The sequence below is a fragment of the Barbus barbus genome (assembly GCF_936440315.1).
Source record: "Barbus barbus genome assembly, chromosome: 7".
Taxonomy (NCBI): domain Eukaryota; kingdom Metazoa; phylum Chordata; class Actinopteri; order Cypriniformes; family Cyprinidae; genus Barbus; species Barbus barbus.
The window spans coordinates 26,090,859-26,105,293 of NC_136735.1; the positions used below are offsets into that span (position 1 = coordinate 26,090,859).

The 14,435-nt window shown below is 40.7% G+C and overlaps 1 protein-coding gene across 2 annotated transcripts in view; it reads right to left on the reverse strand.

The window, feature by feature from the left end:
- Positions 1 to 1,835: 1,835 nt before the first annotated feature.
- The window catches only part of LOC306873287 (testican-3-like), a gene marked incomplete at its 5' end in the record, with an annotated part of 46,869 nt that continues 34,269 nt past the window's right edge, over positions 1,836 to 14,435 (reverse strand). For both annotated transcript variants that reach the window (XM_079422474.1, XM_079422473.1), the window contains 3 exons: positions 1,836 to 3,609; positions 9,500 to 9,637; positions 11,747 to 11,809. In XM_079422474.1, coding sequence (XP_079278600.1) covers positions 3,464 to 3,609; positions 9,500 to 9,637; positions 11,747 to 11,809 — 347 coding nt within the window. In that variant the 3' untranslated portion in view covers positions 1,836 to 3,463. The remainder of the gene's footprint in view (positions 3,610 to 9,499; positions 9,638 to 11,746; positions 11,810 to 14,435) is intronic.

The window sequence follows — 14,435 nt, forward strand, 5'->3', positions numbered from 1 at the left end:
ACTCTGATATGCAATTAAAATGAGTGCACTGACTGAGTGCTGTCTGTCACTGTCTTTAATCACTTCTATGCATAACTGTATGGTAGTTAATGCCACATGCACTGTAATATTAAGTTCTATATTGAAAGCTAAATTTTCAAATGAAAATAGCAATAACGTGATCGTTTTATAAAGTATGCGTATAATGTGTTAAGGGCTTTCGCTGAAGGAAACAGCTGTGGTGTGATGAGTGGTGAATGCAGCGAAAACTTTACAGAAGATTGGAAACCGATTGCTCTCCCATGACTTTTTGTAAACTGTATTTAAGACAAAGAACTGCACAGATGTAGATATTATAACAATCTATCGATAAACACACACCTTGTCCTCTCCTCTGCGCCACCGCAGTCTGTGGATTGAAGAACGCGCAGAAAGATGGGGAGGAGCCGAAGTCTGCTGCCGTTTCACATTAAAGGGGAAGAATCGCAAGATTTTTAGGGGGGCTGAGCAGAAATTTAGGGGTGCTAAAGCCCCCCTAAAAAGGACCTAGCAACGCCCATGACGATGACAAGCCGGAATGAAAACGAGCCGAAATGAAATAGGAGTAACAAGGCTATTTTTAAAATGTAAGGAGTAGAAAGTACAGATAATTGCGTGAAAATGTAAGCTAGTAGAAGTAAAAAGTCGGCTGAAAAATAATTACTCCAGTAAAGTATAGATACCCAAAATTTCTACTTAAGTAAAGTAACGAAGTATTTGTACTTCGTTACTTGACACCTCTGAACAACAAACCATTTGTAACAGTCTTAAAGGAATAGTTCACCCAAATTTTCTTTTCTTTTTTAAAAATTTTTTTAGATATTGCTTTTTTTATGTGAAACACAAAAGTAGCCTAAAAAATTACAGAAACAGCTTTTGCTATCCAGTGAAGCTCTCAAGTTCCAAAAGGGACAAAAAACAAAAGTAGTTTCATATTTTGTGACGCAAGTCTTCTGAAGCTATTCGATATTTTGATCGAAGGACAGCATGTATACAATAATCTTCACTTCTAACAAAGCTTACGTCTAACACCTGTCTGTGTAGATTCCATTAAGAATCTTATAATGTTGCACATGCCAAATAGAGAAATTGTCTAGCCATTTTTGTAGTTTTTAATAAAAGCTTGCTTAACTGTAAGATGCCACATAAACCATGTAAATGGATTAACATTGTTTAATGTATTATATGTAATTTTACTGTAAAATACTGTCAAAGATTTTAGCAAATGCAAACTATGGATTACCGTATAATTTACAGTTAACAAAAACAGTAAAATGACATTTCCATTTCTAGTCCCTAGGTGACATTATATTTAATTATATTTTTTTGTAAATAGTTTTATGTATACATTAGTCATGTTTTATGAACTGATTTTTCACATTCCATTCTGTTGTACCACCTGTATTATTATGGTGGCTATCAGTGCATTTTAAAGTAGAAAGCAGATTTTGATAGACTCTCTATCTATCTATCTATCTATCTATCTATCTATCTTAACCTTTTGAAATAACACGAGGGTGAGTAAACACAAGAGCGCGTAGACAGATTTATCCATTTTGCATTCAAACCTAGCTACATTTGCATTCTGGATCCTTTGTGTTTGTGTGTGTGAGACTTCAATCCAAAGCCAGCAGTAGTGTGATTTTCTGACAGGAAGAGGTAAAGCTGCTGAATGAAAACACTTTCTGTTTATCCAGTTGGTTCCTTTTAGAGAGCTGTGGACAGACAAACTAATGCACACAGTCACACAGCCTTACTTTACACACATGCATAGTACTATTTAGTATGTGTTCTAGTAGTTTCCAAGCCATTAGTTTCTCTTTGCATCATATTTTAATTGAATTTTGAAGAGATTAAATGACAAAAATACATCAGAACTACAGTGTAATCTAGATCCAGAGACACACATACACACATTAGTTGACAGGCACATGCTTGTTTTAATGATTAAACAAGTGTTCAACCTCACAGATGCCCCAGTTTACTTGTGTGTGTGTGTGTGTGTGTGTGTGTGTTTAAGTCTCTGTGTGTACAGATGAGAAATTGTGGTATATAAAATATTAAAATTGCATTTATTCATAATGCAGCACTAACCAGACCAGACACACAGGATTTTTCTTTCTCCTTCTCTGACACACTCTCACATACACAGAATTACTGTACAAAAACACTGTTTTGGTCTGTGTAACTTTATTTGAGCAAATTATACTGTATGTATACTGTAAAAAACAAACAAACCAAAATGTGTTATCTCTATGACAACAACTGGACAACACTGATAAAGGTGGTTCCTTTAACCTCTGAAACGGATTATCATAAACTCATTCGACCAAATAACTTTTACTTTTTTTTTCTTTTTCAGAAAACACCACAATGTCCATAGAAGGAAATTTATATTTTCATATGCACATCATGAAAACAAATCTGACAGAAAATGCAAAAGCACTGAGAGGGACGAGGAGAGTAAGTGACAGCAGCAGCATCTATCATATGATTTGTCGTCTACAGTAACATATGCAAACTAACTAATCATTTTCACTTTCCCCTACAGACCAAAACAACAGAGAACGTGACGCAAAAACCTCATATGGCAGTCAAGTTCTACATTCTAACTAAATATCATCTTCTCTCTTTATCCCCAGACCTCTTTTCCACCACTCCTCCATGTTGCGTCAAAGGCACCTCATGCCCAAGGACTGCCAAAGTGTTTACAAGATAAGCGTGTGTGTGCATGTGTGTTTAAGCCTCTGTAAATAGCATGACTCTGTCCTCTTCTAACATCGACTGCAGTCACATCTATTTTATTGTGTGGTCACTCCAGGCCGGGTCTTAACAATTTCAAACAAGTTTGCTCTAGGATGTCCACCTTTACATATCAAACACTGATACATTTTGATAGTTTATCTGTAATTTTAAGTATTCATTCTGCTGATGAAATCAAAAGTCAATGTATGTGATTTATGGTGAACCGTTATGAGACGTGTGAATATGGATGTTAACTCCTCATGGCATGGCTGTAAAATCACATCCTATCAGGTGCAAAGAGTTCCAGAGCGAATTGCTCTTGAAATCATGACGTCAGGTGTGTTGGCATGTATTCATATGTGTATTTGTGTGCATGTTTATAAGTGCAAACATTTAACCCTCAATAATCTCTCATCAAACCCGCTTATGAATTCCTGAACTTCTAGGTCTGTCAATATATGTATTCACTTTGGACGAATATAAGAAAAGTAATAAAAATGAAACGTGGCTATTGAGTATTGATATTAATTTTGTACAAATATTATACGGCACAGGGGTAGATGAACCCTTTAGTAATGTTAGTACTGCACTCTGCCGAGATCACCTAGAAACGTGCTTGAAGACCAAATGAAAGTCTGTTATTTATTTGGTTCCTTGTATTCAATGTTTTAAAATAATAAAAAAGACAGCGGAAAATGGATTATGACAGGTACCCATACTCATCATCAATTTGTTCATATTCATCATCATCATCTCCCATCTCCTCTTCATCATTTACAATATCACCATCTTCATCATCTGAGGGCAGAGAATCACCGCTGCCAAAATCTCCGGAAGACTCCACGGCTGTAAGGAAAAACAGTAGCTGTTTTCATTTCTTGACTTCTAGCTGTTAAAATTAATGCATTTTGTTGCTGTTTTGGAATGAGTAAGATTAAAAAAAATAAATGAAATTGAAACTTCAAAAGATTTCTATTTTAAATGTTGTTCTTTTGCACTTTCTATACATCAAAGAGTCCTGAAAAATATGTAGCACATGTATCATGTATCCTGTTTCCACACAAATATTAAGAAGCATAACTGATTTCAACACTGATAATAATAAAATGATTAATTGAGCACCAAATCAGAATATGTGACCCTGTACCACAAAACCAGTCATAAGGGTCATTTTTTTAATTGAAATTTATACGTCATTTGAAAGCTTTGTTAGGATATGACTATATTTGGATGAGATGCAACTATTTGAAAATAAATCTAAATATTGAGAAAATCACCTTTAAAGTTGTCCAAATGAAGTCTTAGCAATGCATATTACGAATCAAAAATGAAGTTTTGATATATTTATGGGAGGAAATTTACAAAATATCTTCATGGAACATGATCATCATCTTTACTTAATATCCTAATCTTTTTTGGCAAAAAAGAAAAATCGACAATTTTGACAGATACAATGTATTTCTGGCTATTGCTACAAATATACCCCAGCGACTTGAGACTGGTTTTGTGCATGATGTCACATATTAGAATGATTTCTGAAGGATCATGTGACACTGAGGAATGGAGTAATGGCTGCAAAACTCAGATTTATCATCACAGAAAAAAAAAAAAAATCATTACAATTTTAAACCATTATTTTCACAATATTACGGTTTTACTGGATAGTGAGCATAAGAGACTTCATTCATAAACATTGTAAAAATCTTACTAACCCCAAACTTTTGAATGGTGGTATAGTGCTAAAGACAAATGGTTTAATAGTAATTTAACCAATAATTTGTTACAGTATATTTGGTTGCATATTTTCTTTTGAACTTTTATAGAATGTACACATAAGACCCTTCCAGACTCATGCATCAAAGCATGTTCTCATACACAGTGTACTGTAGATTATTTTTAAGCATCATGCATTGTGTTTGGGCTCATTTTATTCAAAAGGACACCTTCACACAAGACACTTTTTTCATTTCATCATCTTTCGCTGTTGTGCCACATTTCCCAGTTCCCTCCCAGGAACTCGAGCTGCGTCGAAAACGCTAGGGTAACGTCTTCAGTGTGACCGCGCTCTGAATACATGTGTAATCTGTCCAATGGAAGGGCGAGACGTCAGGTGCGGGAGACGTAATCGACCAAGAAGCATAAAAGCAAGTGCGGTGGAACCGGCATCAGCTTTTTGTCATTCAGCAGCCGCTACTCTGTGTGTGTGTCTGTCAATCTGTGTTGTGAGTCTTATTTAGTGTTGTTTGTCCCTACACAATCACTTGAAATAAGCTCCACAATGTGTGCAAGCACTTGGGCGAGAGCAGATCACATTACAGGCTGTATGTTCCTCCCTGCAAACGTTCATCACTGCTGGGGATACACACAGTCCGTGTGTGGTCTGCTTGAGAGCAGAGCACGCAGAGTCAGTTCTCGAGGGAGCTGACTGCCCGCTTTGTGAGCGTTTGTCACTGCGTATGCTTGCTCTCGGAAGGCTCTCTTTGAGGAGTGAGCTTTCACTAGCGTTCCTCGCGGTGCCGGTCCCGCTTCTGCCGAAGAAAAAGAAAAAAAGGCGGAGCGGCGGTTGCGCTCGTGGGAAGTGCAGATGGATCAGGTGGAGGGAATGAAGACGGGCGAGCCCCTATCTTCTTCCTTTCCCATCAGATCCAGCGCCCGCTCCCTGGGATCGGAAGCCCGCCCCGTGGTTTCTTCCCCCCAGAGAGAGGGCTCGACGCTCCGCCTGTCTTCCTCCGAGGAGGTGGACGTGAAGGACGTCGATGAGCTTTGTAAAGCTGCAGTGTTTGCACAAGCATATTATGAATGACGACATCATTATATTCGCGCCGTCAGCTCTAAGTAATGGGGCTGATTGTGCTTCTCCCCGCTGTACGATCTCGCGGGCCCGGCGAGTGAGATCGCGGGGATCGCAACATGGATCTGGCGGATGGGTTGGAGATGGGTTCGACCTATCACCCCTGCATTCCCCAGATCTAGCGCTCTCGCTCGAGGCTGGAAGCCAGCGGGGCGGTTCTTCCCCCTTTGAGTGAGAGCTCGCTGTTGCAGCGCGCGTTGCCAAGGTGACGTGTGCATTACGTCATTCTCATTCATATCAGAAGCAATGCCCCAGGTGGAACAGACACTCGCGAGCTATCTGTCCCCTGGCGCAGCGTCGTCTCTGAAGGCTCCGACCTCGCCCACCAAGACGCTGCACACAACTTCAGCGCTGGTGGGCAAGGGGTACGCGACTGCAGGTCAGGCTGGTGCGTGTCTGCACACCATGGCAGTGTTACAGGCGTACCAAGTCGACGTACCTGCTTAAAGAGCTAGATGAGGGGTAGAAGCTCAAATCTGCTATTTCTGAGCTCCGTAGAATCGCTGGCCTCTGTGGTTTACCCTATTTGACATGGAGACGCCCCGCTTGCACCTTCTGGCCTGTTCGGCGACGCCGTCAATTCCGTCGTCGACAGGTACCACGAGGCACATATAGAAGCGGCGGCGTTCCAGCGGTTCCTCCCTCGCCCATCTCTAGCTCTGGGGGCTGCTGGGCGGGAGAAGCCCTTGCCGTGTGCCAGCTCCTCATACAGAGAGGCACAAAACAGAGCGTTGCTACTCGTGCACCCCTGCGGCGGGGCCGAGGTGGCAAACACTCTGGGTCAGGGACCTCTAGGACTAAGCCGGATCTGCGGACCGTACTTTAGTCTAAGAGGTCTTCGGCCAAGAAGCCCTGACAAGCGTGGCCCAGGGCTTACGAGGGCAGGCCCCTCTGGGGAAGAGCGGGTTACACCTCATTACACGGTGTCCGTCTCTCCTCAGTGCCCCAAGAGATCAGTCTGCCAACCCTGCCAGAGTTCCAGGGTGCAGCTGGCTCCAGCGAGCGCTTCTCTCAGTCACGTCCGCCCGGCCATTGAGGTGGTCCCTCCTCACGAAAGAGAGTCCGGTACTTCATTGTTCCAAAGAAGGATGGAGGGTTGCGTCCCATTTTAGATCTGCATCAGTTGAACTGCTCAGTCATGCGACTGAAGTTCAGGATGCTCACTCTTAATCAGGTCGTGTCTCAGATCAAGTCCGAGGACTGGTTTCTCACGATAGATCTAAAAGACGCATTCTTCCACATCTCTATCCTTTCCTCTCACAGGAAGTTCCTGAGGTTAGCTTTAGGGGGCAAAGCATACCAATATCGGGTCCTTCGTTTCGGCCTTTCACTCTCACCCCGCACTTTTACGAAGTGTGTGGATGCTGCTCTGGCTCCCTTGTGACTCCAGGGAATCCGCATACTCAACTATATCGACAATTGGTTGATCCTAGCTCAATCAGAGCAAGTGGCGATTCGACATCGAGATGTCGTTCTCACGCACATGAAAGTGTTGGGGTTGAGACTGAACGCCAAGAAAAGTGTGCTGTCTCCAGTAGAGAGAACCACTTATCTAGGCGTGGTGTGGGATCCGACCACGATGCAGGCACGCATGTCCCCTGCTCGGTTTGAGTCGATCCTCACGTCAGTCAAAAGAGTGAGAGAAGACCAGTCACTCACTGTCAAGCAGTTTCAAAAACTGCTGGGTCTGATTGCAGCTGCGTCCAACGTGATATCTATTGGCCTGCTGTACATGAGACCCCTACAGTGGTGTCTCAGAACCAAGGGGTTCTCCCCGAGGGGAAACCCACTTCGCATTCAAGGTCACGCGGCGAAGCCTACGTGCCTTAGACATGTGGAGACTTTCTTGGTTCTCGCCTCAGGGCCCGGTGCTGGGAGCTCCTGGTCACAGCATAATGCTAGCGACGGACGCATCCCTCACCGGTTGGGGAGCGGTCATGAGTGGCCACCCTGCCCGCGGTCTGTGGAGCGGTCACCATCTCACATGGCACATCAACTGCCTGGAGATGCTGGCTGTGCTTCGAGCACTCAAACACTTTCTCCCAGACCTAAGAGATCACCATGTGTTGGTGCGCACCGACAACACAGCGGTGGTCTCTTACATCAACCATCAGGGAGGTCTGCATTCGCGCCCCTTGTACAAGCTGGCACACAAGATCCTTGTGTGGTCCCAGGGCATATCCCTAGGTATCTTCACCCCGAGGTGGTGAAGCAGATATGGAGAGTGTTTGGCCAGGCACAGGTGGACCTCTTTGCAACACACATTGCAATGTCCCCTCTGGTTCTCTCTGACTCATCCAGCTCCACTGGGGCTGGATGCTATGGTACAAACTTGGCCGAGGCTTCGTCTGTATGCCTTTCCCCGATCGGTTTGTTCCTGGGAGTTCTGGCGAGAGTGCGCCAGGACAAGGTCAGCCTACTTTTGGTAGCACCGTTCTGGCCGGGCTGAGTTTGGTTCTCGGACCTGATTTCTCTCCTCGACGGCTCTCCGTGGGAGATTCCCGTCAGGAGAGATCTCCTCTCACATGCAGGGGTCTTTCACCCCGCTCGGAGTTATGGAAGCTGTGGGTGTGGCCTTTGAGGAGGCACAGCTCATAGCTTCCGGTCTCTCAACCGAGGTTGCTGAGACCATCCTCCAATCCAGAGCTGTACGCTCTGTACGCTCTGAAGTGGAAACTTTTCCCTTCATGGTGCGGAGACTGCCACCTCGACCCAGTTAACTGCCCGATTGGTACAGTTCTGGAGTTCCTGCAGGCCCGTTTCTCTGCAGGGGTAACCCACTCCACCCTGAAGGTTTACGTGGCGGCTTTATCGGCCTACCGCGCCCTTCTCGGTGGCCTCTCAGTGGGTAGGCACCCCCTAGTACATGTTTCCTCCAGAGGCTGAGGCCTCCGGCCAGAGAACTTATGCTATGTGGTGGATCAGGATGCTATTCTATAGCCTCGAGTCCTCTGCTCTCCCCCTTCTTGAGGATCAAGACTCACTTCTCAGAAGTTGGCCATTTGGACGCAGACCCAACAACTTTAGCCACTCGTGGCCCTTTTTCTCTCGCCCTCGCTGTGCTCCTGAGGTATACACACAGGGCAGGTACTTGGAAGTCTGGTGGCGTGGGCATCTCGTTCCCCTAACGTTTTCGACGCAGCTCGAGTTCCTGGAAGGGAACGTCTCAGGTTACGTATGTAACCCTGGTTCCCAGAAGGGAACGAGACGCTGCGTCTCTAGGCCATATTTCCAGCATCCCTGCCGGCGGTTGCTTCATTCCTAGAAGCTGATGCCAGTTCCACCACACGTGCTTTTATGCTTCCTGGTCGATTACGTCACCCGCCCGTGACATCTCGCCCTTCCATTGGACAGATTACACATGTATTCAGAGCGCGGTTACGCTGAAGGCGTTCCCCTTGAGTTTTTGATGCAGCGTCTCGTTCCCTTCAGGGAACCAGGGTTACATACGTAACCTGAGATGTTTTTTTTTCTTTCAGCGTCTCACGCCATGAAACCACTTAAAAAAATGTGTCATGTTAAAAACAGTGAGATGTGGCAGTTTTTTATTGGACACAATAATTAACTGAAGTGATTTCACAAATACTTGCTATAGCCTGATGGTCAAAATACCTGCAGTACTTTAAATATACACTACTTATATTAAATTCCAGATTGTATGATATATATATTTTTTAATTGAGATCTATTTTGTATGAACTTTATGATTTATTAGCTAAATAACTAGCCATTCCAGTTGGAAGGATTAAAATGCGAAATTAAAATGATCAGTTATCACATAAGCCTAGAAGTCACTGAATCTCTACATTGTACAGATTAAAAGCATTACTTATTTTACTTTTTTCCCAAAATATCTGAGGTGTCAAATGATGCACCCCCACTTACCACAGTCAACAGGGCCATGGGTACGAGACCCAGCAATCTCGTTTCCATAGTGGTCCACACACCAGCACTGACCACTGCTGCCATGACACTGGTGAGGCCTATAGAAGCCATCCTCATCACAGGAGGGGATGTAAGGACCTACACACACACACACATCAGCATCAGTCCTAATGTCAGGAAACATTACATCACAGGCAAGATTATACACAGCCACCGAGTGTGTCTCACAGCTACACTCACACAGATAGGGAGATGATATATTCAATGTCAAAGAACATAACTGTCACCACCGAGAGCTCTCTCTCTCTCCATGTCTCTCACGCACATTCATTGAATTTCAATTTTACAGATTCTTTCTACAGAATCACCATAGTCAAGGTTTTTTTTTTTACATCTTTCTCTTTTTTTGTCTTTTTATAATTCAGTGCCGGAAGCCACAGAGCCGTCACTGTGCGTTCCACTCAGGGGAGAAACAGCAGTTAAAAATATCCTTCTTTTCATGTCCAATTTCCCCTCATCTCATTCCCCTGCTCAAATTAAACACGCGACCTTCAGAGAGAGGGAAAGAAACTCAGTGATTTCTTGCTTTAATAGAATTAATGTTGGCTTCCCTCTGTTTGACACCTTGGTTGTACTGTAACTGTGTTTAGGTTGTGATGACATTGAGATGGTTATTAAATGCTAGTGCTTTCTATATGAACATGGTGTAAAATGCTGGGGGAAAATACTGGTAACATTGCAAAAACTGGTGTTTATAGCTGAGGCTCACAAAGTATTATGATTTAGGATGTTTGAGTAACAACAGATTTTTTTAGTTTGTAATGTTACTGCATTTTGTTTGTCAATAAGGTATATTAGATTGTGTAGTCTAGTTAGGTGTAAATGACAATGATACAATTTATAGAGATGCAATGCATCATGTAATCACTATTTCAGCAGAATGTAATGACAATCAGCAGTCAGGACTGCTAAGAGGATTGTCGGTGCCCCTCTACCCAACCTCCAAGATCTTCACATCTCCAGAGTGAGGAAAAGGGCTAAGAAAATCACTTTGGACCAGAACAGCCAGGCACAAGAAGCTTTTTCCCGCAGGCTGTATTCAGCCTGAACAATTAACACTTCAATAACTACACACTGTCCATTATAACTGACATAGAATTCGAAATTTGAACATTTGTAAACTGCACACTTGTAAATAACATTTATTTAAAAAAGAATTCCATACTTCTACTTCTGTATAAAGTGCATTATTTAATTTTCTTATATTTGTGTTATATTCCATCTCTACTGTGATATTCCTATGTATGTCTGCACTATGTCCATATTTTCTTCTGCACTGGAAGCTCCAGCTGTCAAGTCAAATTCCTTGTGTGTGTGTGTGTGTGTGTGTAAACGTGTGTAAAGCTCTTTCTTCTTTCTATTTGGTTCATTTTTAAAAAAAAATTATGTTTCAAGCATATTTTAAAGAATATGCTGTAGGTAACTAACTTGATTTTTAATGAAATACTGTAGCTCTTTTTTTGTTGTTGATTGCATTAAATTAGCTCATATAGATAAATTCCTGCATATAAATAGGACTACTTAACATACATTCATTTCCTTTCAGGTAACATTTTTTAATGTTTTTGAAAGAAGTCTTTTATGCTCACCAAGGCTGTATTTATTTAATCAAAATACAGTAAAAACAGTAACATTGTTAAATATTTTTACAGTTTAAAACCATTTTCTATTTGAATACATTTTAAAATTAAATGTATTCCTATGATGACAAACCCATTACTCCAGGATTCAGTGTTATACTGTATGATTCTTCAGAAATCATTCTAATATGCTGATTTGGTGCTTAAGTAACATTTCTTATAAATGTTAAAATCAGTTGTGCAGCTTATTTTTGTGGAAATGAAGTTTGAAAGAACAGCATTTATGTAAAATAGAAAATGTTAGAAATGTTTTTTTTTTTCTTTTTACAGTCACTTATGATCAATTTAATGCATCCTTGCTAAATAAAAGTATAGATTTCTTTAAAAAAAAAAGTCTTATTGAACCCAAAAATTTGAACAAGTGTTAAGTGTATATTTAAAAGAATTGTACTTAAGATGGGTTTACTTAGATTTAAGATGGCTGTTAGCAGATTTTGGAACTGGGACAAGGATAACTCCATTAAACATGATCTTGCATTACAAACAAGGACCACTTGTCCATGAGAAAATTACATGTATAAACAAAACACAGAGAGAATGAACTTACCCAGTAATTTCTTCCCAGCTTGCTGTTTGTGGATGATGGTGATCTCTGACTGGCAGGGAGCCTCTGAAACACATTGATTTCAGATCAGCAGTGAGAAAGATACCTAAAATTATTCCTCTGGTAGAGAGATTTTAACTGCATTTAACTGTCATTTAGTATATAAATATCTCAGAACTAGATTATCTTACAATGCTGCATAATTTCTAGAATGTCTTTCTGTTGTAACTGCTAATGATGTTCTGTGTTAATGTCCTAATTTTCTTTCTCAGATGAACTTACACACCAGGCTGTATGTGCTTTATACAGTGCACGATAACACTTTACAATAAATTAACATTAAGAAGCTTTTGCCATAAAAACATACTGGTACATCTTTCATGTTTGTTCACATCAAGGTCCTGATCTCGCTGTCAGGGTTTATTAAGCTTTATGCAACTGTTTTTGTAACTTTCATGTATTTAGTCCTATTAGTTAGTGCGCTTGTGTGAAGGTTTCTTAGCTAGTACTACAGTATATGAATACACATTTGAGTTTGGTTGAGAGAAAGTAGTTCTTTGTCTTGAATTTCTTGAGAGCATGTAGAATAGTATGTGTAAATCCCTGTTCGGACAGTAATAGATAATAAGGTCAATAAGGTATTTCTGTGTTTCCAAATAACAAACCGTGGGTAACCAAAGAGCTTAAAAATATTCTCAATATGAAGAAAAGAGTATTTTTATCAGGGTCCAATGAGGAGAAAAGAATGATCAATAAGGAGGTTAAAAGAACAATCAGATGTGCTAAACTAAATTACAAAAATAAAATAGAAAATAAATTTGTTCAAGGTGATATGAGGGCTGTCTGGCATGGGATTAAGAACATGGCGGATATCGGTATACCTAAGCAAGGAACAGTGTTAAATACGGACGCTGATGGTAACTTATTGGCTAATGACTTGAATTTGTTTTTTACACGTTTTGAGAAGCATGACACAAGTGCTGTTCTTGATGATTTTAAGCAAAAATTAAGTCCTTTCAACACTTTGAATCTGCATCCTTTTAATGTTATGAAACAGCTGAAAGCTACACCTGTTAATAAAGCGCCTGGTCCAGATGGTATCTGTGGGAGAACACTTAAATACTGTGCGGAGCAGCTCAGTGTTGTGTTTCACTCTCTGTTTCAGGCATCCCTGGATCAGGCTGTAGTTCCTTGCTTATGGAAAACGTCTAATATAATACCTATTCCTAAGCGAGAAAAGTCACATTCTTTGAATGATTTTAGGCCCATTGCATTAACTTCTTTAGCCATGAAAGCCTTAGAGAGGGAAGTTAAGTCACAACTTATTACAGTTACGGGTCATAAGTTAGATTCTTTGCAGTTTGCATATCGCACTAAAAGAGGTGTGGATGATGCAAAGCTCTTCCTCCTAAATACCATACATCAACATTTAGAGAATGGAGGCACATTTGCTAGAATGTTGTTTGTTGATTTCTCCTCTGCGTTCAACACAATGAATCCTATCATTTTAGCAAAGAAACTTGTTTGTGAATTTGATGTGAGTCACGGTTTGGTTTTATGGATTTTAGATTTTTTGACATGTAGGCAGCAAAGAGTCATGTTGAATGGAGTGCTGTCAGATACGCTTGTTACGTCAATTGGATCTCCTCAGGGATGTGTACTCTCTTCAATCTTTTTTATACTTTATACAAATGAATGTCGCAGCACCAAGGATAAATGTCATGTAGTTAAATATGCGGATGACACAGTTTTTCTATCCTTGTTAACTAGTGCAGAATGTGATGACAGTAATGATCACAATGAGTTCTTTGAGTGGTGTAAAAAAGTAGAATTACAACTGAATATTACTAAAACGAAAGAGATGGTAATTGATTTTAGGAAAAATGCTTTAAAGGTGAAACCTGTGTACTTTTATGGAGAAGAAGTTGAAAGGGTACAGGAGTATAAGTATCTTGGAACGATCTTTGATACTACTCTAAAGTTCCAGCAGAATACAGAGGCTATTATTAAGAAGGTGAATCAAAGAATGTATGTTCTTAGGAAATTGAATTCTTTCTGTGTACAAAAAAACATTCTGAGAACTTTTTATGCTACCTTTATTGAGAGTATCTTGAGCTTTTCTTTTTTATGCTGGTATTCATCACTCTCTCTTAGGAACAAGAATCGTTTGCAGACCTTAGTTAGGACTTGCTCAAAAATTATTGGTGTACCTCTGCGGAGTCTAGCAGAATTCTACGAGCAACAAATGTTCAGGAAAACTCGTAGTATCACGGGAGATGACTCTCATCCCTTGAAGGTTTACTTTGAAGTACTGCCCTCTGGAAGAAGATTTAGAAGCATTAAATGTTTATCTAATAGATATAAATTTACCTTTGTTCCAGAGGCTATTCGTTTTTGTAATTTAAAGTCTTAAGGTGTTTTTTGTTTTTATTTGTATTATTATTATTATTATTATTTTTTTTCAAGAAGAATTGAATTATGAAGCATGTCGGTTTTTTTTTTTTTTTTTTTTTTTCTTTCTATTTATTTTTTTGTATCTTCTATGTGATGTCTTGTGTTTGCTGTGTGATTCTGCTACCCTACTTGAATTGCCCCTTGTGGGATTAATAAAGTTGTTAACTTAACTTAAACTTAATTGTTTCTCGTGGGGATGAAAGGTATTTTCAGTATTTGCAGGGCCTAGTCTGTGATT